This window comes from Canis lupus, chromosome 3, assembly GCF_003254725.2.
Source record: "Canis lupus dingo isolate Sandy chromosome 3, ASM325472v2, whole genome shotgun sequence".
NCBI classification, from domain to species: domain Eukaryota; kingdom Metazoa; phylum Chordata; class Mammalia; order Carnivora; family Canidae; genus Canis; species Canis lupus.
Window position 1 is genome coordinate 29150499 of NC_064245.1, and position 24310 is coordinate 29174808.

The 24310-nt window shown below is 34.2% G+C and overlaps 1 protein-coding gene across 14 annotated transcripts in view; it reads left to right on the forward strand.

Moving 5' to 3' along the window:
• WDR41 (WD repeat domain 41) overlaps positions 1-24310 on the forward strand; it is a 204438-nt gene that overhangs the window by 163852 nt on the left and 16276 nt on the right. For all 14 annotated transcript variants that reach the window (XM_035714328.2, XM_035714329.2, XM_025437309.2 and 11 more), the window contains 5 exons: positions 8862-8910; positions 10094-10225; positions 12957-13019; positions 18048-18159; positions 21074-21136. In XM_035714328.2, coding sequence (XP_035570221.1) covers positions 8862-8910; positions 10094-10225; positions 12957-13019; positions 18048-18159; positions 21074-21136 — 419 coding nt within the window. The remainder of the gene's footprint in view (positions 1-8861; positions 8911-10093; positions 10226-12956; positions 13020-18047; positions 18160-21073; positions 21137-24310) is intronic.

Genomic DNA, 24310 nt, shown 5'->3' on the forward strand with positions numbered 1-24310 from the left:
AGCTAATATCTATGGCTCAGAGCACCAACCCTCTAATTAGCTGGTTCATATTTCCCACATGGCCAGACCCTATCCTTAAATTGTCTAGAGGGCCCATCCTGAATAATCTCATTTGCATAAATGTGAGGAGCACAGCTCCATTCTAGAAACCAGGGACAAAATCCAGCCAAATTATGATGCAACAATATGTTCTTCAACTTTTGCTCGAGAAGATTCATCTCTTACATATATATTACTAGCCTATCAACACTGTTGTGATATGAGCTAGCCAAATCAAAACATATAAACCATACTATAATAATCTTCAGCCTTTTTGGTGGTACTCATTGCTGATATGTTCTAAGAGACACTTTGTTTAGTCAGCCAGCCAGCCAGATCTTTGAAACTAAACATAGTTTCTGGAAATATAGGATATTTGGACAGTTGAAGTTTCTTGTTATTTTACCATTTTAAGTTGCTAGGTAGATTTAAAAAAAACACCCAAATAATTTATTAGGGCATAATCACTAATATTTGGGTTTTAAGGAATCCTCAGCTCATGTTGTCTGAGAAAGTTAAATAAAAAATATACAGTGTACTTTCAGGATGTGATCTCTAAATTTTTATGTAGAATAACTGTTAAGATTCCATTTTCATTGTTATCTATCCTCTGAAATTTCCTCTAGGCTTTTATTACATAGTTAAAAGAATCTGCAGAAAAGGACATCTTGTAGAATAATGATCATTGTGGAAATGCTGATAGTTTGATTATATTTTCCCCACAGTGATGCTCCCATATAAATCAGTTGTTTAATGATGTAGTAAATGTTCTGTAAACAGTAAAAAATTAGAGCCAAGTGTATCAGTTATCAATTGCTCTCTTAAATACCACCCCAAACTTGGTGGTTTAAGACAACCTGTCATTTACTTATTAATTGCAGGCTAGCTCTCAGTCTAGCCTCAGCTGGGTGGTTTGTTTTTTTTGTTTTGTTTTTGTTTTTTTATTTTTTTTAAATCTGTACCCTGATCAATTGATCTTGTTTAGGTTTACTTACTGCATCTCTAGTCAGGAGGTAAATTGGCTGGGACTGGATGGTTCTTATTGGACTCAGCTGGGTGCTTTCTCCATATGGTGGCTCCAGTGCTTGTGCACATATTGATGATGGAGTTCAAATACGAACAAAAGGACAAACCCTGATGTAAAATTCTTCTCAAGACTTTATTATTTTTGCTGCTGTTGTGTTAGCCAGAGTGAGTCAGGAGCTGGCACAAGTTTAGTAAGTGGATAAATAAACTATCTCCTGAGGGGGGAAACAAGTGCTGTTAATGCTGGTGGACATAGAAAGGAAGAATAATGGGTGGCCATGTTTGCTATCTATCACAGTGAATCTAAATGCCTAGAAATAAGTGAAAAACCTACATTTTTGGCTTTGCAATAAAATGAAGATACTATCAAATGAATCACATTTAATTCTTTGTGCTCAAGTCCTTACTGTGTCAAAATTTACATCTAGTTAGGTAGAAGTTTTTCTGCCAAAGACCTGTAGAAGTTTCAATGTGTGTTTTGTTTTAAAAAATTTAATTCTGCACTGAAAAAAAGAAACCCAAAAGACTCACTACTGGTAAGAAAGGTATAAGAAATCTACAAACTACATAAATACTTATTTGAGTAAAGAATGTAGCATTTTCATTCTTAATTTAGAGTTTAGAATCATCTTTACCATTGCTAATGTACATATTTTGTGCATGATCAAATTACAAAAATATTCCACTTTTTTATGTTTTTATTTAATTTTTGTGGACCTTACATTCTGGTTTTTTGGTCAGCTGTTGTAATCCAGGTTTCACGCTTCAGGTCTTTAGATAATATCATTTTATCGAGAATTTTGCAGAAGGATTTTCTTGTTTTCTTGGTGGCTCAGCTAAAATCAGTGAGTGGAAAATTTTCACAGATTGGTTTTTGAAGATACCAAATAAATCCTGTATAACCTAACAGACAGCTGCCTTTTCTTTTCTTCTTTAGTGTTTTTTGACCATAAAGTAAGGGTCATATTGATTGGGAGATCACTAAAGAAGGCTAAGCCTCAGCAAGAGTCTTCCAAAAAATGGACTGTGCTAAAATTGCATGTAATACTCTAGCATTTGACACATTAAACTAAACTGAGTTCATAACACATTTTAAGAATAGTTTTCTTTGTTGCTTATTTGACCATTCCTTGCTCCTCCAGGAAACAGACAAGGTTCTGTAGGATGGTGATCATGACTGGAAAAGAATCAGGTGACCCATGAAATGCCAGACTGGAGAACAAAATGTGCCCCTAGGAAAGCTGATGAAGCTGTACATTCACAAGACACTAAAGAAACTCAGTACAGTTTGATAATTCACTAACAGACACACAATATTTTATATCTTTAAGAAAATATTCTTAAGCTAAGGTTATTTATCCTCACTAACATTCAGAGAATAGAAATAATCAAGATGACTTGACCCTTTTAATACCTGAGTTCCCTGCAAAGCTGATAGCAAAATGGAATTGGGCACACAAATGGTTTATTAGAAGCGTCAGTTAAGGAAAAAGGGAAGAGCAGGATTAGACAGATTAGACAAGGGGAGCTATCTCAGACTATGATGTAGCTCTGACAAAGTTTCTCTAGGCCCAGTGGCGAATTCTGGAGGAAAGAAAGCCCTTTAGAGGAATTCTATGTTGGATAGAAATAATCAGGACTTTTAACCTTGCCTTACTTAATTATTGTCTGAGAGTCATCCAAGAAGGTGCTTCTGGAGTCCACCACCTTGCTAAAGTTCTGTTGGCTGGGAGCCAGTTGAGATAGTATGACTGGCTTGAAAGCCGAATGGACCCTGAAGTCAACAGCTGGAGGCAGATAATCACATTCCTCAGCTGGGCATCATCCTCTCTTGAAGGGGCATCTGCAAGATGTGTATTGCCTTTCCTATACAAATTGTATCTTGGGATCAGTAATAATCAATGAGAGGAAATTTCTCTTCTAGAAGAATTCAAGCTAGGAAAAATCATGAAATTGGAATAATTGTAATTTTGCAACCTCTGATAACAAATTTAGACAGTTTATTATGGTTGTTAGCATTACATGTGCACAAAAGAAAGACTACCAGATATTACATTTCCTGATGGAGTATACAAACTCCCTATGAAGTGGGCCTACCAAAAAGTCCAGTTTAAATCTGATTAAGTCTTATATCTGTCAGTTTACCAGAAATACAGGGGATTAGAGGTGCATGCTGAATGACTGTATAGGGAGGTAGCTGGCAAAATCCAGACTATGAGAACTCTATGAGACAAATGTTTAATTGCAAGGAGAAAAATAGAAGGAATCTGTAGAATAAAAGAGACTTCAGAGGTATATCAGCCACTGCAATTATGAACTTTATTTAGATCCTGCTTCACATAAACTTAAATATCATGAGACAGGGAAGTTTGATCACTGAGCATGTGATGACAATAAGGAATTAAATGGTAACTCTAGTCCTGATATAAAGGAGTTCTTAAAAATACATATTGAAATATTTACTGATGAAATGTAGTTACTTTATTGGCTTCAAAGTAATCTGCAGAGAGGAGCGCTTGGATATGGTACAGATGAAACAGCATTGGCCATGAGTTGATAATTACAGATGAGGAGTACCTGGGATTTTTGTTATACTGTTTATACTTGTATATATATATTTAAATTATCCATACTGAAAAATTGAAAAATGATATATATTTGATATAGAGGAAATAAAAATGCCAATTTAAAAGGTATTTTTGTTTCAGAGTAAAACTTTTTCTAAGGTATTAGGTGGGGAAATCACACAGATGGACCTGAACATAAAAACTAATAACTCACAAAAAGCTGGATTAAAGGATGTTGGCTTTGATATACAACCCTCGTGGGGCAGAGGGAGGCCAGGGATGTTTCTCTAGTGTTAGAGATTCTTTCACAGAAACTTGAGCTCAGACGAATGGAGGTTCCGCCTAGTAGAAGTCACAGAGAGTTTTGGTTTTCTAATGTTTGTAAACTTTGATGTTTTAGCTTTCTGTGTGTGATTTGGGGGCGGGGGAGAATTTTCAAAGGGTTTACCTTTCTTAATGACCATGAAAACTATGGAATGGTCCCACCTTCATTTTATGTGAGCTGAAAAAAGGACCTTAAGCATTCAGATATTAGAGTTATGTTAATGTATGCATTTTTCTTAAGCAAGAAAAAAAAGTTTGGTGTTCAAGGAAATCTGTTGAAAGGATCAGTGACGTCAATGTCTATGGCTCATGAAAAGGCTTTCAAATTCCCTTTTACTTCTCTTACAAGTCTCCACATACTTCTCTGATTTTATTCAAGTAGTTCTAGAATACAAGATAATAAAAACCTATTTTAAATGAGAGTTTTGTATTTTTTCAGTTTGGTTTGGTTTTTGGTATTGTACCATTTTTCAGTTCTATTTTACTATAAAAATATTTTAGTTGCATCATGTATTAGAAATTACATGTGGATTAGGTGGGGAACTGGGTAAGCACAGGGATTTTCTTTATTGCCATAATATTGTCCTTTTTTCCCCTCAGGGCTTTATGATTATGTAGATACTGAATACAAGAAGTTTCATGGACCATACTTTTCATTATATCCTTTAAGGTTATATTTGAATTTGTAGCACCCTTGACCTAATTGAAATAAGTTCAAATGAGTAAGAACCATTAAATGAGCATTTAAGTAAGTAATACACATAGGAATTATTTGTGAAAATATTTTGTTTTATACAAATCTTTGTGAAACTTTGCTATACTTTTCAATTCATAGTTAGCAAGAATGAGAGTACTTTCTCTGAGATGTTCAAAGGGAAGGTGTTTAAAAGGAATGATTTCTATAAATTGAAATGAGTATAAATGAGAATTCTCGTGGGCTCATGATCTGGACCCTGTAGCATTACTTAGTAATGTAGACTGAGGTCTTCAAGGGCAAGAACTATCCTATTGATTTTTAGTTTCAGTATCAAATATGTATTATCAAAAATACATTTAATTATATTTATGCTTAATATATAGTTACTGTATAATATTTCTTGAATGAGTGAATCATCAACTCTCACGATAAATTTAGTTCTCATAATTAGAGTAGGAGGGGATGGAATATTCTAGAAGCTCTGGTATAGGTCTTGATTAAATCATGCTTCACCTTGTTAAACTTCTTTTCATGTATATAGTTTTGGCTTAGTCATTTAATTGTATATGCTCAATGAGTATTTTTAAAGACATGGTTTCAAGTTGAAGGGTATACTTAGGTATGGGATGGGACAGGAACATGAAAAAAAGGAATTTACTTATGTGTGTGGTGGGTTTCTGAGTTTTAATTTTTTTTACTTTTAATTTTTCTTTTGACAGTGTATTTATGGAAGGAAAAAAGTGAGGTTACGTTAATACACTTAATGATTATCTATTTCACAGATCCCTTGCAACACTTAAATGTTTGCTTATTCATTAATTTACTCATTGAAAAATCATTTTTTGGTGCTTTAAACCGGCTAGAGATAATCAGAGATTCGTTGGACTAGAAACATCATAAACATCAATAAATATGTCAATTACTATATTTCATTGATTCTAAGAATTTTTTTTCCTATTTTAAGATCTCTGAAATTTGGAGACATCATATAATTGATGGTGTGTTGGGTATAATTGGCAGTATTTTTTCCTTAATAGTACATAAAATAATAGAATGTCTTACACTTGATCATATCAATGTTTAGATACATTTCTAAACAATGAATTTGAAGATCTTGAAACAGGAACCACATGTAATTGATCTTGACATTTCCCTGTCACCTAGCATGAATCTCACCCAATACATTTTGTGCTATAATTAGCAAAGAAGCATTTCTCTTAAAACCTTAATTATAGACTTGAATCTTTGGATTCTATGAATTTAGAATGTTTAAAAAAATTATTCTATATAATTTTAATGCAATACAGCCACAATTCTTCCTTCCATTGAATAGTTCAGACCTCACTGGCATTTTAATTACTCGTTTTTTATACTTCATTACTTCTTTTTAGCAATTACAATGTATCTACTATTAGAAATTCTTGGGTTGAATTTTCATTTCTGATTTGCAGATGGCTGAAGTGTGTGCTTGACTGATTAGGATGAACTGATTATAGTTTAAGATAAACTGATAAAGTGTAGCTAGTTTTCAATTATCCATCCTAATAGCATGGATAATTGTAATTTGCGAATGATCTCCCAACCCTTTATTCGTTATTTTATGGGAAATACTAATTTGTGGCAAAATTATATTGATTTGCATTTCTAAGCTTCATGTTTTCTCTTTAGGGGAGCTAATAAAAATACTGAAATGGCAAAAAAAAAAAAAAAAGGCAAGAAAGAAAGAGGCAGCAATAGAATAAATAAGAAAATTGAAAGTCCTGAATAATCCACCAACTGGATAATTGACCTCTGAGTAATAAAAAATTGGCTGTGATTTCATGCATTACTATTGAGCATTGTTTAGATTTAACTTTTGTTCACTACTGATTGAATTAAAGTTTGAGGTGAAATGCTCTATATCTCATTTCTAAACTCTGAACCGTTCAATCGTCTCTCATTGTGAACTCATGAGGTTCAGACATGATAAAACAATAATGAGAAGTTAAAAAACAGGGTTAGAAAAAGTATGTATTTTAAACCTGCAGTCTTCTGGAAGGGAGAAAAGCAATTATAAGAGTTTCAAGAATCAATAGAAATTGATGTTTTATACCAAAGAAAACTTAAGACCTTGAGTCCTGCCTCCCCACCATCACTATACAAATAAAAAGAAATCAATAGGCCTAGAAACATAAGCTATTAAAGATTGACATCCAGCAACTATTTTTGATACTAAGGCATTGTTTAGTATTCTGATTCAGAAAAATAATGTCTTATTAAATAAATTGTATTTTTAATTTAAAAATGATTGTTTTCTTTTAAATCTCCAGATCTTTTATATATTTCATCTTGAAATAATAAATGTTAGGCACGAATTTTAAATAATTCTGCATGCGATTTCTCACTAGTTACTAGGAAGTTCTTAAAGGTCCTCTGTTCAAAAGATAGGTAGCTCTCTATTTTAAAAAATTGTTAATAGGACTTTGATGAGGATGTATTTGACCAATTTCCCATCTCCTGGATAATCTCTTAGCTCCCATAGTAGGAGATGTAACTGAACATAATAGGAGATGTAACTGATTTAGAAATCAGTACTGAATATGGGAATTGTCAGAGCCAGCGAAGACAATAGTTATTTATGGGACTCTGAGCATGAGAAATTAGAACTTGAAGTGCAGTTCGGAGTTTTAAGGAAATTATTATATGATGAAGTAGTGAGATTTTATGGATCTTATATAGTAAAATTCATTAGAACAGGTACTCTCAGGAACAAAGTAACTTTTGTGTCATAGTGTACCAGTTCCCCAGTGACAGACCTGTTTGACTAATAATATTTCCTGTAATGAAGACATTCAAGGCACACCCAGATTTTGTGAAATGAACTAACAATTTTACAAGGAAGAACACATTTTTTAAATGCCATAACTGCTAGTGGTTTATTATTTATTAATGGTTGTTAATTATAGGGGGTCAGTTATACACAGTTCATACTGGCTTTCTATAATACCACTTTCTTTCCTATTCAGAAAACAAACCGATTGAAAAAAAAAAAGAGAAAACAAACCAAATTTAAGTGAATGAAAGGGATAGGAGAACAACTTTGGATCAATTTTGATTCATTAAAGAATCATTTACAAGCTTATGTACTAAATTATTAATTACTTGACATGTTTATGGTGTGATTGCTGTATACCACTGTGTTGGGACATTGCTTGAGAACAGTGCTTGATATTACTATAATGCAGTCACTATGATTAATCCTGTATAACAAATTACTTTTCTTGGCAAGTGTTTGTATCATGGATATCTTCTACTCTACAGAACTGGTTCTTTATATATATATGTATATATATAGTGAACAGGAAGTAAAGAGGAGAAAGAAGCTATAACTGAGTTCATCACAGCTCTTTTTCCATGCAGGAAATAAACTTTCCTTTACCTCTTTGCATTTCAAGCATTTTCACTAAAAAATAAATAAAACAAAAAACTTCACAAAACGTCAGATCCTCCAAACTAAGAACACAATATTTACATGGAATGACCAAGAGCCAAGAGGAGCGAAGGAGAGATCTTGGCTTTAAATAATAAAGTTAAAGTATATTGACAGAGAAAAATAATAGAAATAACGAAATTATCTAAGGACATGTATTCCTTTGTTGCAGTCTTGGAATATCACTTCCTATCAGTGAAGCTGAAAGTGATAGTTTAATCATACAATTTTAAAGCCAAGGGATCCCTGGGTGGCGCAGCGGTTTGGTGCCTGCCTTCGGCCCAGGGTGTGATCCTGGAGACCCGGAATCGAATCCCACGTCGGGCTCCCGGTGCATGGAGCCTGCTTCTCCCTCTGCCTGTGTCTCTGCCTCTCTCTCTCTCTGTGTGTGTGACTATCATAAATAAATTAAAAATAAATAAATAAATAAACAAATAAATAAATAAATAAATAAAGCCAAGAAGGACTTTTAAGATTATTTATAGGCCTCCCTCATTCTTTCAGTTTTAGCAGTTGATTCATTGTAATGCTGTGAATGGTTTTATTTATCTTTGGATCAGTATCTGGCATAAAACATAGAAGGTAGTCCATGAATATTTGTTGAATTAGCTTAACTAATCAGCATTAATATTGGTCAAAACACCATTAATGAATTTTGATAGTTCTTAGTAATTTCAGCACATAAATTTCACCAGAATATTTTATTTATTTATTTTTTTTACCTTTTTTGTCTACCCAGATTTGCATCTGCTGGTGATGATGGAATTGTAGTTGTGTGGAATGCCCAGGTGTGTATTAATTCTATGTGAATTGTGTAATAAGACATCACTGTATAGTTGAGTTTGCATTTATAAACACTATCTGAGTGTATACCTGCGTTATCAGTATACTGAAACTACTTAATACTTGAAAAGGCTACTTAGGATGAATCTGTTTAAAATGGGAACCAATATTTTTCTATTATGAGAAAGTTTTAATCTTATTGAGCAAAATTTTAGTTATCAGCAACTATACACTGATTCTGAAAATGAAATCAAGTGTTGATTTTTGTGGGAGATACGATTTTTATTCCAAAATTGTATGATAACATAATAAAATACTCTTCTCATGTTTGGCTAATAGGAATGTAATAAAAAGCTAATTTGTTTTTCAAAAATATTTAAGGCTTCACCAGATTTTTTCCAGGGCCTCTCTTCCTCGTCTTTTGATACTCACGGTATTTTCTTTTGAAGCATTTATCTTCTGTTATATCAGTAGTTTTCTGGTCTGACTCCGTCAGATCCTCATTTCTCAGTGGCTTTACCAGTGATTAAAGCAATTATTTAACATTATGTTCACCATGTTCAGGAAATCCTGCAACCTTAGAAAGATTTACAATTTATGTTATATTTACGTTGGATTTTTATATGTTTACTACTTGGGAATAACAGAGACTGATTGATAAAGACATTGAATGGATAGGAATAGCTGTTGGTGTTAGAAGTGGAGTGGAGACTGACTTTATAAGTGGTTGATCTGCTATTGGATGTGTACAGTATATAGATTGTGCTATTGTTATGCTAACTTTTATTTCCTTCAATAGCACTTTAAGTTTGGAGACTTAAAGAACTTGGATAATGAGGACTCCCTATTTTTTCCAACAGATTAGTTACTGATATTTTTATGTATGATTTATGCAATTCTTTTTTTTTGATTTATGCAATTCTTAAAACCATATGGAAAGAATATTCCTTTAAATTTTCATATAAATAAGCTAAAAATTGGTATTTTCTATTAGAAAATAAAATTATTTATGGCTACTCTATGAGTACCTGTTTAGATTCTATTTGATTGTTTAAAGTGAAGTTACACATCTAAGTAATTAAAAATGAAATTATGTATTTTCTATATGATTCTTAATGTTGTCATTTAAGATTATTAAGTTGTGAATATGATATGAGCCTATTATTAAAATTTTTATTGATATTTCAGACAGGAGAAAAACTTCTGGAACTTAATGGACACACTCAAAAGATAACAGCTCTTATTACATTTCCTTCCTTGGAAGCTTGTGAAGAAAAAAATCAACTGATCTTGACAGCCTCTTCTGATAGAACAGTTATTATATCCTTAAATCTGGAAGAAAGTGAAATAGCTGTAGTGACCCAAGGGACCAGTACATATATTATTCGTTTTTAGCCTTTTGGGACTTGTCTGTACATTCATTTTAGCAAAAATGATTTTGTTCTAGCCTTCATGATACACTTCTTAAAAGTATTAGGCATCTGAAAAGTATTAGGCTGGAAATAGGTTAAAGACTTATTCTCGATGGAAACCCCATGACTAAAGCTGTTCTTTCCAGAGTTACTATTATATCAAGTTATAGAAAATGGAGAATTTGGGCTTAAAAGTACTTACTTAGCTCAGTTTGCTTTTCAATCTCAAGAAACAAAGAGGAGTCTGACTGGAGAATAATTCACATTTTTGTCTGTACAGCATTGTACAGCAAAATAAATGTGATGTCCCCAGCCCATAAGAACCTTTTGAACATCTGAGCTTGGCAGAAAAGTGAATTACCATCTGCTCAGTGTTTAGTGTTTAAAAGCAATTTTAGAAAAGTAAATTCTTCCCCCCTCATACTTTTAGGTAAAAATTTAAGATGTGACAGCAATGGTAAAGTTTTCTAGGGCACTTAATGTGTTCTGTTTAACATATAGTACATCTAATTTTACATATATTCTATATTACATATATTAACACGTCTAATTCTTATAATTATTTTTATTCTCATTTTTAGATAAGAAAAGAGAGACAGAGAGGTTAAGTGACTTGTCCTAGGTCATACAGCCATTAGAGGGCAGATGGCAAGCAATCTGACTGCAGAGTCAGAACTCTGAACCACTGTATAATACTGCCTTCATAAAATATTTTCCTTAGGGAGGCCTGGGTGGCCCAGTCAGTTAGGCATCTGCCTTCAGCTCAGATCCTGGAATTGAGCTCCACACTGGGCTCCCTGCTCAACGGGGAGCCTGCTTTTCCTTCTCCCTCTGCCTGCCACTCCCCCTGCTTATTATGCTCCTGCGCGCACGCTCTTCCCCCCCCCCAATAAAATATTAAAAAATATATATTTTCCTTAAATTTAGCCTTTAATGTTTGTATGAGGAATTGGTTTTATAAAGGCTTTAGCCAGATATTTTTTTTTTCTTTCTTAGCCAGATACTTAATGGAAACTGTATTTTAAAAAAATAGTATCAGAGATTCACTTACTATAGTCTTTGCTTATCTGAGAATTCTGTTTAGTTTCAAGCATCAGGGGAGTAAGTTTTGGAGTAAGCCCAAAGGAGTAGGTGTTTGCTGGGCTTCTGTAGAACCAGGACAGACCTTATGACACATTTTATTTATTTATTTTTAAAGATTTTATTTATTTGAGAAAGAGAGTGCACGCCCATGCCCATGAGCAAGGGAGAGGGGTTGAGGGAGAGGGAGAAGCAGATTCCCCTACTGAGCAGGGAGCCCAACAACACTGGGCTGGATCCCAGGACCCCTGGGATCATGACCTTAGCAGAAGGCAGATGTTTAACTGACTGAGCTACTCAGGCACCACATGACACACTTTAAATGAGTTCATTAGTTCAGGTGATTTCTAGACAGATTGTCAATATGTGAAAAAAATTTCAAGGTAAGATTTACATGTGGTAAACTATTTTGTAGTGATGACAATATCGCATAAGCAATATTACATGTATTTAGATCAGAATAACTTGACTGTTCCATTGTGGCAAATATTATATTAGGAACTAAAGCTTTTTATTTGTTTTCAGTATTAGTATAATCTCCAAAAATAGAATTTAAAATACTTTGTTTTTATTAGACCATTCCTGAGGTACTTTAATAACGCTTAGAGACAGTTATTAAATTACTACTATAGTAAAGAGATGAGTAGCTGAGACAGTATCGATATGAACTTTACTTGTAAATGATAATTTAGAGAATTATTAAAAATAATTCCAGGCTGCTTGAGCCTCCACTATTAACAAACTTCATTAATTAAATGTTGAAGATAAACTTTTTTTTTTTTTTTGAAGATAAACTTTTAAGTGATAAAGAGTCTGCCCATATACATATGTGTGAATGTGTATATATATGTTGCATCTATGTAAATGTGTGCTCAGACATGATGTAAAATATATATTACCATATTACCATATATTACCATCACCCATTACCATAGGAAATGGGGTGAAAATTTGAAAATTGTTACACTCCTTAAGTTGTGCTAACCTTGGACACTTAATGGAGGTCCTCTAATTATTTTAAATACGTTTACCAGTAAGTGCACTGTAACTGGCTTCTTTGCATTAGTATAGCAGTAGTAAATCATGCCATGCGTGTTGAAGGAGCTTTCTTTTTTTTTTTTTTATTATTTTTATTTATTTATTTATTTTTTTGAAGGAGCTTTCAATAAGAATTAATGGAGTCGATAGTTTTTAGTATAAATACTTTGTTGAATGTTTATTAGATTATGGTAGACTATTTTGGAGAATAAGGCTTAAAAATTAAACACTTGCACTATTTAATACCTATAAATATTCAGGATTCAGACCATCCTGTTGATGTTTTCTGATAGTTTGATAGTAAAATTTGCTTCAAACTTATTTTACATTGTATGCCTGCCATGCTGTGGATGACTCACTATATGATTTAATTTTGGTAATAGTATAAATGCTAAATATTTTATGCTTTAAAGATTTTTCTACTTGAGTTTGTAACATTTGCAATTTAATTATTAGAAAAGTTATCTCCTAATTTAGATTTTAATGTTCTGTTTAGAAATTATTTCTTAACAAAAGTTTAGTTATGGGATTGTGATACTGGCAGACAAGTTCGGAAAGTATCATGCTTCCAGTCTACTGTAAAGGTAAAATTTTAAGCTGTTATTTTATGGTAATAATCTTTTTGTCTCAGAAAAAATGTTTAATAAGTTAGATGAATTACTTTCGTTGGTTTTAAAATTATTTCTTCCATGTATACCTACATTTATTCGATTCTTCTAAGACTGGATTGTTGAGAACTTATATATTAAATGCTAGAATGTTTGAATTTGAAATTAGATCAAGGGGTAAATATATAACAACATAAGGAAAAGGATAGCACCTAGGATGTTTACTTTTAGGAAGAGATGTTGCTGAATGACTACAGCAGTAGCTAATCTGTTTTCTTTGTACTTTGAACTAAAAATGTGGATTTATTTGGCCCTCAATCTCTGCTTTTTATAAGGTCATAAAGATGAGACATATCAATTACTTTCAAAGAAATGTTATGTGGCTAATTGGCAGCTACTATTAACATTTATTTTACAAACAAATATTAATTGGGGCTTATTACATGATAGGAACTCTGCCCCATGTTGAAGAAACAAGCATGGAGAGGACCTGGTTACTTGGATTCCTACAGTAGAAATTGTCGTAGATGTTCTTAGAAAGTGCCACTGCTTTTCAATAATGTCAGCAAGTTTGGGTAAAGAGTCTTATGTGTTGTTTCCTTGTTTATCTTAAAGATAACTTGTTTCTGTATTGGAGCTAACACTCCTTTTTTTCTTTAAATGTAAAAAGACTTGCTGTATGCCAGTAATTGATGTATTTGACTTTTTTTTTTTCCTAAAAGGCAGCATCTGTGGTAGCCATCTTGTACTACCGTGCTATTCTAATTATCAGTTTAGTAGAGTCTCCAGGGAAGAAAGTGCCCAGAAATGCTTGTATCCAATTTAACAATGGACTATCTTTGAGGAAGTCACTAAAGTATTGATCTGATGAAAATTTCTGTGTTTTATTTGATCTGAGAAGATGCTTCTTTAAGTTCCTTGAAAAGTAGTCTTGCTATTTGACAGAGATTATTAGGTTTCAAATGAAAATACATGAATTGAAGGAATAGGGAATAGGAACAGGAGAAGTAGTGTGATGTATTTTGGACAAATTCCTTTAGTGAACTGTTACAGGAACTGATCGTTAAGAAGTAACTTATTCCAGTATGCTGAAAGTACTTTTTAAAGAGGTTTTACTGTAATGTTAGTCAGTTAGATGGTTGTATCTACTTCTCCTGTGATCATGTTTCATATAACACGTTGTTAAAAGTAGTGTTTCACTCACTTTGTTTCGGTGGTCCAATTCTTATTGAACAGGTAATTTATCAAATTCAGATCCCTAAGAAATATAAGAAATATATTTATTTTTTGAGCTAGTGACGTTTTTATAAGGGTTTGTGTTAGCAAGGAAATGATGAAGTTGGCATTTTTATTGCAGTTGAGAATATAAATTGATGATATTCCTAGAAGGCATTTTGACATTATTAAAGAAACTTTTTAAATGATTACATGAATTGGCCCAGAATTTTACTTACAGAAAAGTCTTTAGAGCAAATAATAATAAAAAAAAAACTTAGCAGAGATTTATGAACAGAAATGTATATTACAGATGTATTTTATAAGCAGATGATTGGCAGTATCCTAAATGTCTTACAGGAAAATAGTTAAATTGCATTAGTTACATATGCTAAAAAAAAGTATTTCAGAAAATTCATACAGAATTTGAAAAATTTTTTAAAGATGTTAAGTGATAAAAGAAGTATGTTATCCTTAACAAACTAAATCAACAACATGGTTTATACACCATGATCAAATAGACTTATCCCCGTTCAACATCTGAAAAATCAATAACTAATATACATAGTAAGAATAAAGGACAGAAAGCATATTATCATCCGAGTAGATGCAGAGGAAGCATTTTATGGACTTCAGCACCCTCTCATGGTAAAAGTAGTCAACAAACTAAGAATAGATGAGCATTTCTTCAGCCTAAGAGAAGACATTTGTGAAAATCCCAGAGTTAACATCCTATTCATGGTGAAAAACTGAATACTTTTTCCCCTGAGATCAGGAACAAGACAAGGATGGCACTGTTCAGTATTATGGGCAATAAAAAATATATAAGAGGCATCCATATTGGAAAAGAAGAAATAGGGCAACCCCGGGTGGCTCAGTGATTTAGCATTGCTTTCAGCCCAAGGTGTGATCCTGGGGTCCCGGGATTGAGTCCCACGTCAGGCTCCCCACATGGAGCCTGCTTCTCCCTCTGCCTGTGTCTCTGCCTCTGTATGTGTGTGTCTGTGTGTCTGTCTGTCTCATGAATAAATAAATAAAATCTTAATAAAATAAAGGAAAGGAAGAAATAAAACTGTATTTACAAGTGACATGATCTGTATACTAAATCTTAAATTCATAACCAAACTATTAGAACTAATAAATTTAGCAAGGCTTCAGTATATGAAATCAATGTACAATATTAATTGTATTCCTATCCACTAGCAGTGAACATCCAAAAATAAAATTAAGAAAAAAAAAAGAAAATTAAGAAAAACTAAGAAAATGAAATGAATTTATAGTAGTATCCAAAAGAATAAAATACATAGGAGTAAACTTAAAGAAGAAATGAGAGTTTTACATCAATAAGTATAAAACAATTTTTGAAAGAAACTAAAGAAAATCTAAGGAAATGGTTAAGTCATTCCATATTCATGACTCAGATTTAATATTAAGATTGCAGGACTACCCAAAATGATCTGCAGATTGGACACAATCTCTGTTCAGGCGTCCCCCTCACCCCCTCACGAAATTGGCAAGCTGATCCTAAAATTGATGTAGAAGTGCATGGGACCCCAGAATAGCTAAAACAATTTTGTTTTTGTTTGTTTGCTTATTTATTTTTAACAATTTTGAAAATAAAGAACAAAGTTATAAGATTCAGAGCTCCCAATTTCAAAATTTACTGCAAAGCTGTAGTATTCAAGACACCGTGGTACTGGATAAGGATGACATACAGATCAGTGAAATATAATTGAGTGTCCAGAAATAAAACCTCACGTATTTGATCACTTGATTTTCAACAAGGATGCCAAGACTTTTCAAAAAGAGCAAGAACAGTCTCTTTAGCAAATGATGTGGGATCAACCAGATACCCACACAGAAAATATGAAATTGGATCCCTACCTTATGCCATATATAAAAATTAATTCCAAATTGATCAAAGATCATAACATAAGAGCTGAAATGGTAAGACTTTTAGGAGAAATATGGGAAAAAATATTTGCGATCTTGGGTTAGGGATCTTGGATAATACCAAAAATACAGTAACAAAGTGATCAAGTGGGTTTCCTCAAAACAAAAAGTATTTATACTTCAAAGAACACTATCAAGAATGTGAAAAGACAACCCGCAGAATGGGAGAAGGTGTTTGCAAATCATATATCTGATAAGGAACTTATATCCCGAATATAGAAAGTACTCTTAAAACTTAACAACAAAAAAAGACAGACAACCCAATTTAAAATAGACTATGTGAAAGACATTTCTCCAAAGAATACTGGTGGTTAATCAATAAGCATGTGAAAAGAAGCTCAACATCTTAGGTATTAGAGAAATGCAAGTCAAAACCATAATGCAATACTATTTCACATACACTAGATGGCTAATATCTAAGACAGGTAATAAGTGTTGATAAGGAGACATTGGAACTTTTATATGTTTCTGGTGGAATTGTGAAATGGTAGAGCCACCCTGAAAGTTGTTTGTTCATCATAATGATAAACAGAGTTACCATTTGGCCTAACAATCTCACTCCTAGGTATTCCTATTTCATTGTCAAGAGAAATGAAAATATATGTCCACATATAAACTTGATGTGAGTATTCATGGCAGCACTGTACATAAACAAAAATAATCTAAATGTCCTCCAACTGAGAATGGACAAATGCACTGTATGCATACAGTGGAATATTATTTGGCAAAAGATAGGAGCAAACTATTGATTATATTAAACATTCAGAAATTAGGCAGGGTAGGAACTCTTGAAATACAAATTACATCGATTATTTTCAACGCTCTTTATTCCAGCAGCCATAAATTTTTAAAATTTTACTTATTTATTTGAGAGAGAGAGAGCGAGAACAAGTAGGGGGGAAGAGACAGAGGGAGAAGCAGACTCCGCATTGAGCAGGGAGCCCCGTGTGGGGCTCTATCCCAGGACCCTGAAATCATGACCTGAGCCAAAGGCAGACGTTTAACTGACTGAACCAACCAGGTGCCCCTATTCCAGCACCTTTAAAAGCAACCCCACCCTCTGCTTAGACAAGACTACCAGAACATTTTCCTTTTCTTTTTTGTTTTTCTCTGTCACTCTTATCCTTGTGCTCACTCAGAGTCATGGATGGGAAGAGTACAATTTAAGGTGTGGACTTTAAAATACTGTTAAATGTAAAGGACTCATTTTCCTAAGTTAAGGATTAGATGATACTAATTTGAAAATCACATAAAAACCAAAGTCATCTTTATTTTTAAAGTTTATTTAAGCCTATTTAGATTATAGATTATCTATTACTGAGTATCAAATTACCTCAAACTTAGTTGCTTAAAACAATAAATATTACAGTATTTATGGTCAGGAATAAAGAGCAGCTTAGCTGAGTGGTTTTGGCTCAGTGTGTATGATGAAATTGCTGTCACCTGAAGGCTTGCTTGGGGTTGGAGGTTCCTAGGGGGCTCACATGCTTGGTAAGTTAGTGCTGGCTGTTGTCCAGAGGTCTCACTTTCTTGCATATGCATCTTTCCCCATATGGCTGCTTGTATGTGTTTGCCCTAGAGTGAGTGATCCAAGAGAGAGCTAGGAGGAAGCTACTATGTCTTTTATGATTTAGTCTTGTAAGTCACACACCATCATCCCTTCCGCCACATTTTATGTGCTAGAAGTTGGTACATTGGAGAGCCCGCATTCAAGGGTGGGAGACTTAAGCTTCACCTCTTAAGAGAATGATAGCAGAGAACTTGCAGACGTATTTGAAAACCACCAATGAATGCTTGAGATTCTAAACTGATAGACATTTCACATGAATTTTGCAGTGTTTAATTGTTCTTCAGAGACTAGATGTTTGGCTTTCTGGTGGGAATGACCTATGTGTGTGGAACCGAAAATTAGATCTCCTGTGTAAGACCAGTCACCTTTCTGATACAGGTAAGAAAACAAATCAAGGTAATTATGAACTGTGATTGATAGGCTTTAAAAGATATAATGAATCTTCAAAGAGACGTTCCATGAATACAGAGGTTAATATAGGGGATTTTTCTTTTCAATTCTAAATATATCTTGTAACCATATTTCTCCAGTTTAGGTTTATGGTTGTATAAAGTATATTTCCATCCCAAATTAGAGGGAGAAGGCTCCCCTGTCCCCCCTTTTTTGGCTTTTGCTTTTCTTCTAACAGAATTTTGCAAAAGTGGTTAAGAAAAACCTTTTCATTTATGCTCTTGGGTTCTGTTCCTAAACTGAGTTTGATGAGCACACTGACATGTGGAATTAAACCTTTCTGATTTTCTAATAGCATTTTCTTCATCTGTGAGGATATTGGACTTTTATTAGATTCCAGAGGATGACTTCATTTTACAATTGGTTTTGCTATAAAGTTTATGCATTGTGCAAACTTACTAATAAAATTCTGTTTTCTCAGAATTTGGTTTTTTTGCTTTTAACAGAAGAAAATCAGTTTTGCCTTCTGATAGCAAGGACCTTAAAAAATAAAACTAAAAACTATTCAGAGTAAAAATATTAAAGTGTAAATGAGTAGAGTTGAGTAATAAGCTTGATGTCATGTGATATACTGTTAACTGTGTTCGTTTTTAAAAGTAATCAGATAAACCCATGGATATCATAGCAAGAACATAATTAAGCATACTGATGTCTTAAAGGTAGCAGGAGCCCTGTGAACCAAGTTTACAGTTCATACTTGGAACTAACTTATCTCCACATAGATATTGGAAAATGTCAGAAGACTAACCCATGATGTCTTAGCAAAACTAAATCCATTACCTTTCTAGGATTTACAATTTTATCTCTCAATTGAATGCTTGATCATTAGTAATCTTGGTGGTATCTGAATTGTATTTTCATATTTCCTATTATCATGAGTTTTATCTGTTTATTTACATGTATATTTTCCTTTGTGTTTCTTACACTGACCTATGGTTACCGTGAATTTTATTCCATGAATTATTATAACTATGTTATGAAATACTGAAATCAGGGATAACAAGAATGTTTTATATATTAATAGAAATAACCACCCATTCAATCTCCCATTCTTTTGCAAGTTATCTTTGAGTGATGTTAAGTAATCACAGTATTGCCCTATTTATCAGTGTCTCAAGAGATAGTAGAAACCTTTGAGAAAATCTTATAGAAAGCTTTGAGAAGATCATAGCGTACCATTGTTAAGCTTTTTGTGATTTGAGTTTTCCAAATTACAGAATGCCTTTGAATTAGCTGTGGTCTTAGACCTTTGGCTTATGAAGCTCCTTTTATAAGCCTTGCTTGATTTTAAGCTAGGAGGGCTTCTGGGGACAGTTATTCTGTATTTAGAAATAAGCAAAGATAATCCTGGTACAATGCAATGGAAAAAACCTTGGCTTACAACAGGATATCTTCCCTTTTCCAGCAATATGTTCTCTGATTTGTGTATTAAATTGCTACTTCTAGAGTGCTGTTTCTAGTGTTTTCATTATTCGATAAACCTTTTTTTATTCAAGTATAGTTGGCACAGAAAGTTACATTAGTTTCAGGTGTATAACATAGTGATTCAACAATTATATGTTGTAGTACACTTACCCCAAGTATAGCTATCGTTTGTCACCATACAATGTTATTACAGTACCTTTGACTATATTCCTTGTGCTGTACCTTTTATTCCTGTGACATTGTTTTGACAAGCTGTTTTCTGCACCTAGAATTCTCCTCTTGCTACCTTTCCCTGCTCTCTGTCTCTATTTCTTTATCTTGTATCAGGGTTCCTTCCCCCTTTCTCTTACACTATGCCCTCCTCCTCCTCCAACTTGGAAAAATACAAAGCATCCTGTCAAAACAGCCCTACATGGAGAAGAGATTTAGGTTAGAAATACTACCCACATCACAAGAGGGCTAGTTTTTTGTTGGGTGGGAAGATAAAGCAAATGAGTAGAATATTTTCCAATTTTGTGTATGTTATAAATTACATATATATTTATGTGTGTGTATATATGTATTATATATATTTCATAATGGAAAAATAACTTATTAAAAAGTTTTTTTTACCAACTTGTTTGTGGTTCTGAATCTAATGTATCAGTTCTTTAATTCTTGCTGACAGAGTAATAATGGTAACATGTTTTACAAAAGTTATGGTTACCCTGGAGTCATTTCATGATTCAGCTGTAAAAAGATAACTCTTCCAGTAATACAGGAATTTTGTGGATGTACTAATTTGATTAAAAACATACTATTTGAAGGCCATGTTGTTAGCTGTTGACTGTTGTGACTTAACTCATTTATTGCCAGAGTGCCTGCTCAGGCTTTATGAATTTACATTGAGGACAATGCCAACTTTACATCTTATTTAAGCTAGCCATGTTGTGAATGATAATGGTGGTTTTCATAAGGGATTCCTGTTAAAAAGTTGACCATAGGGAACCCTGGGTGGCGCAGCAGTTTAGCGCCTGCCTTTGGCCCAGGGCGCGATCCTGGAGACCCGGGATCGAATCCCACGTCGGGCTCCCGGTGCATGGAGCCTGCTTCTCCCTCTGCCTGTGTCTCTGCCTCTCTCTCTGTGTGTGTGTGACTATCATAAATAAATAAAAATAAAAAAAAAAAAGTTGACCATAATTGTGTTCAAAGAGCATATCTTGCCCTTAGTAAATCAGTGTCTTCTTTAGGTCTCACATACTTTTCACAGAATCATTTTCCATATGTCGGAGAGCAAGAAGTGTGGTGTAGCAAAATGTGTGTGCTTTATTGTTACCACCCCTCTTATGGGAACACTGATATAAATCTGAGAATGTTTTTATTTTATATGTAATCCTCAAAGAAAATAATTTGACCTTTGCTTTATATATTTTTTAAGGGATCAGTGCTTTGATCGAAATACCTAAGAACTGTGTTGTGGCAGCAGTTGGCAAAGAACTGAGTGAGTAGGACTCTTTTTCTTTTATTCCTTTTTTAAAAAACTTAAAAGTACACACATTTTGGAAAGATAAACTTTTAATTTAAGGGACATCTGCCCCTGCCCCAGTGTTGGTCTCCTGTGATGGTTGAGGTGATGTGGAGACTGAGACATTTTCAAGAAGACATTAGGTCAGTTTTTGTGCTTCATCTAACATAGCCAAGTGGGGGCAGGGTAACCCCATATGTCTGACGCCAGAGAAGGCTATTTACATTCCACAGTCTTTTCTGTCGCTGATCCACAGTCATACACTTAACAGACATTTTAACCATACAAAGCAACTGTCAGCATTCTGGAAACTAAAAACTTAAGTTGGATGGTTGGAGGACAGTCTTTATAGGAATTCACTAAGGCAGCGACTATGGAGTTTTTGCCTCAGGAAGCCAGATTGGGGCCTATTGTCTTGGGAGAAGTTTATACCTTTTCCTTCTGAGTAATAGGGGGCCTTCAGAGCAGAGGGAGGGAGTAGCAAAATGAATTTTTTAAATGTACTAATTGATTTATAAACATGCTGTTTGAAGGCCACTTAACTGTTGACTCTTGGCTCTTTTACTGCCAGGGAGCCCATAGTAAAAATAAAGCCTTTTGTTCCCACTGCCTTTTGAATGGAATTTGGGTGCCCAGATATGATAGAGTAAGCATGTTTCTTAAAGGTTGCTTTTTTCTTGAAGAATTTTTCTAATGTATCCCAGAGGGCATTTGATGTTGCTTATGCTTTTTTCACAGACCAGACCTGAGATGTGCAAATGCTAGTACAACATGAGCTAATTGTTTACCATTTATTAAGTGCTGTTTGCAGGCTCCATTGCCTTGCAGCCAAAATTTTCAGCTGACCTTCCCATGTTAATCATGTCAGAGAAGTAATTTACTGGACCCTGTGCTTATCCTTTTTGTCATAGAATAGTATCAAAAGACACTATAATTCTGTGTTTAGTTTTTTTTCTCTTCCTTGTAGAAATGTCATTTTCCCCCATTTTTTATCATGCTAGAAACTCCCATGCTCTTCCCTGCCTTTCTCCTCTTGTAGCCAGCCAATCACTTTGAGTTATGCTGATTTTACTACGTTAGGTAGTGGTTCTCAGGTTTTACTGTGCATTTAAATGACCTCGAGTGCTTGCTAAAAACACAAATTACTGGGGCATACGTAGAGTTTTTAATTCGGTAGGTCTTGGGTGGGGCCTGAGCTTCTGCATTTCAAACACATATTTTGGTATTGCAGGAGGTTGCTGGCTGAGGGCCATACTTTGAGGACTGCTTCTCTAAGTGTTTTGATCGTCTTCTTTCCATCTCACTGCTCTTGGCTTATTCAGACTCTCAACTCCCTTCTTGCCTATTATGTTGTGCTAGTCTCCTAACTTAGCTTCTTTCCTCTCCTCCACTCTAGTCCTTCTCCAGTGCCTTCTCCTCCTCCAGTTTAGGGCTTCTCAGATACATTTTCCAGGAGGTGCCAGAGATGATCTGTCTAAAAGGCAGGCTACCCTTCTGCTTAAAACTTTCAGTGGCTTCTATTGCCTATAATGGTCATTTCTACACTCTCAAATTTCTCACTAGTACAAAAGTTCTACTTCTTGGAGATGAACATAGAATTGCCAGGTTTTGTTTTTTTTTTTTTTAAAAAAAGATTTTATTTAGTTACTCATGAGAGACATAGAGACGAAGGCAGAAACATAGACAGAGGGAGAAGCAGGCTCCATGAAGGGAGCCCAACGTGGGATTTGACCCCGGGACTCCAGGTTCACGCCCTGAGCTAAAGGCAAATGCTCAATCTCTGAGCCACCCAGGTGCCCTGAGTTGCCAGATTTGTATTTTGCTTAGTAAAAACATTAAAAACAAAAAACTATCATTTAGCACCCTTGTTTTTTAAAATTACTTTTTAACAAAAACATATGAAGAACATGGTCTCAGCAAAGAAGAAGAGTTTAAATTGAATATATTTAACTTCATACAAAACCGATGTGACCTTATTTTTTCTCATTTTTGCCATAGATGAATGAGAGCTTTGCCCTAGAGGACCCATGTAAGACCAGTAAGATAAAGTCTAGACTTTTTAACATGTCAAATCCAGTCCTTTATTTTCTTTCTCCTATCTCCTTTGAGTTCTGTATCCCATGTCTGTCAACACTGAATTGCCCAGGATTCTCTCCTCTGATGTGTTCTCACCTCTGTGCCTTTACTTCTCCTATCTCTTTGTATCAGGTCTTTTCCTCCTACTCACTGCCCTCTTTAATGTTGCTAATCCCTACTTAATCTTTAAGCTTCAATATGGATTTTTTTGAGAATAAAGGCTTCCTTACCCAATAATCTCTGCTCTCAAAAGTTTTTCCTTCTGTATTCTTATAATCGCACATGTGTCATTTTACTTATGACTTTATTTATTTATTTATTTATTTATTTATTTATTTATTTATTTATTTATTTATTTAGAGTGTGGGGAGGGACAGAGGGAGAAGGAGAGAAAGAATCTTAAGCAGGCTCCACACCGAGTACGTAGCTTGACTTGGGGGTCAGCGTTCAGTCTCACAGCCTTGAGATTATGACCTGAGCTGAAATCAAGAGTTGGATGCTTAACCAACTGAGGTGCTCTTCACTTATTACTTTTAAAAAAAGACTTTAGGCAGCTGCTTGGCTGGCTCCGTCAGAAGAGTGTATGACTCTTGATCTTGGGGTTGTAAGTGTAGGCCCCACGTTGGGTGTAGAGATTACTTAAATATTAAAAAAAAAATACTTTTGTTTACTTTTTTGTTCTCTCCTCACTCTTCCCCTTCAGAATGTGAGCTTCTTGACAGCTAGAGCTTTTTATTCATCTTTTTATTCATCAAACAGATGAGAGATTTTTATTGAATGGATGAGTAATTGAGTCAGTTCATTGACATGTAGTAAAAACAACACTAATACCTCAACAGAAGTTAGAATATCATCTTAAAAAAGGGAAGAAATTAAAGTTGATTTTATTCAGAAAATAAATTGTAAAGAATAGGTAATCTTAAAAATGAGGTTCTGCATTTTGTTAGTTTTATCATAAAATACAGTGCCATGGGCAGCCCCAGTGGCGCAGCGGTTTGGCACCGCCTGCAGCCCAGGGAGTGATCCTGGAGACCCTGGATAGAGTCCCACGTCAGGCTCTCTGCATGGAGCCTG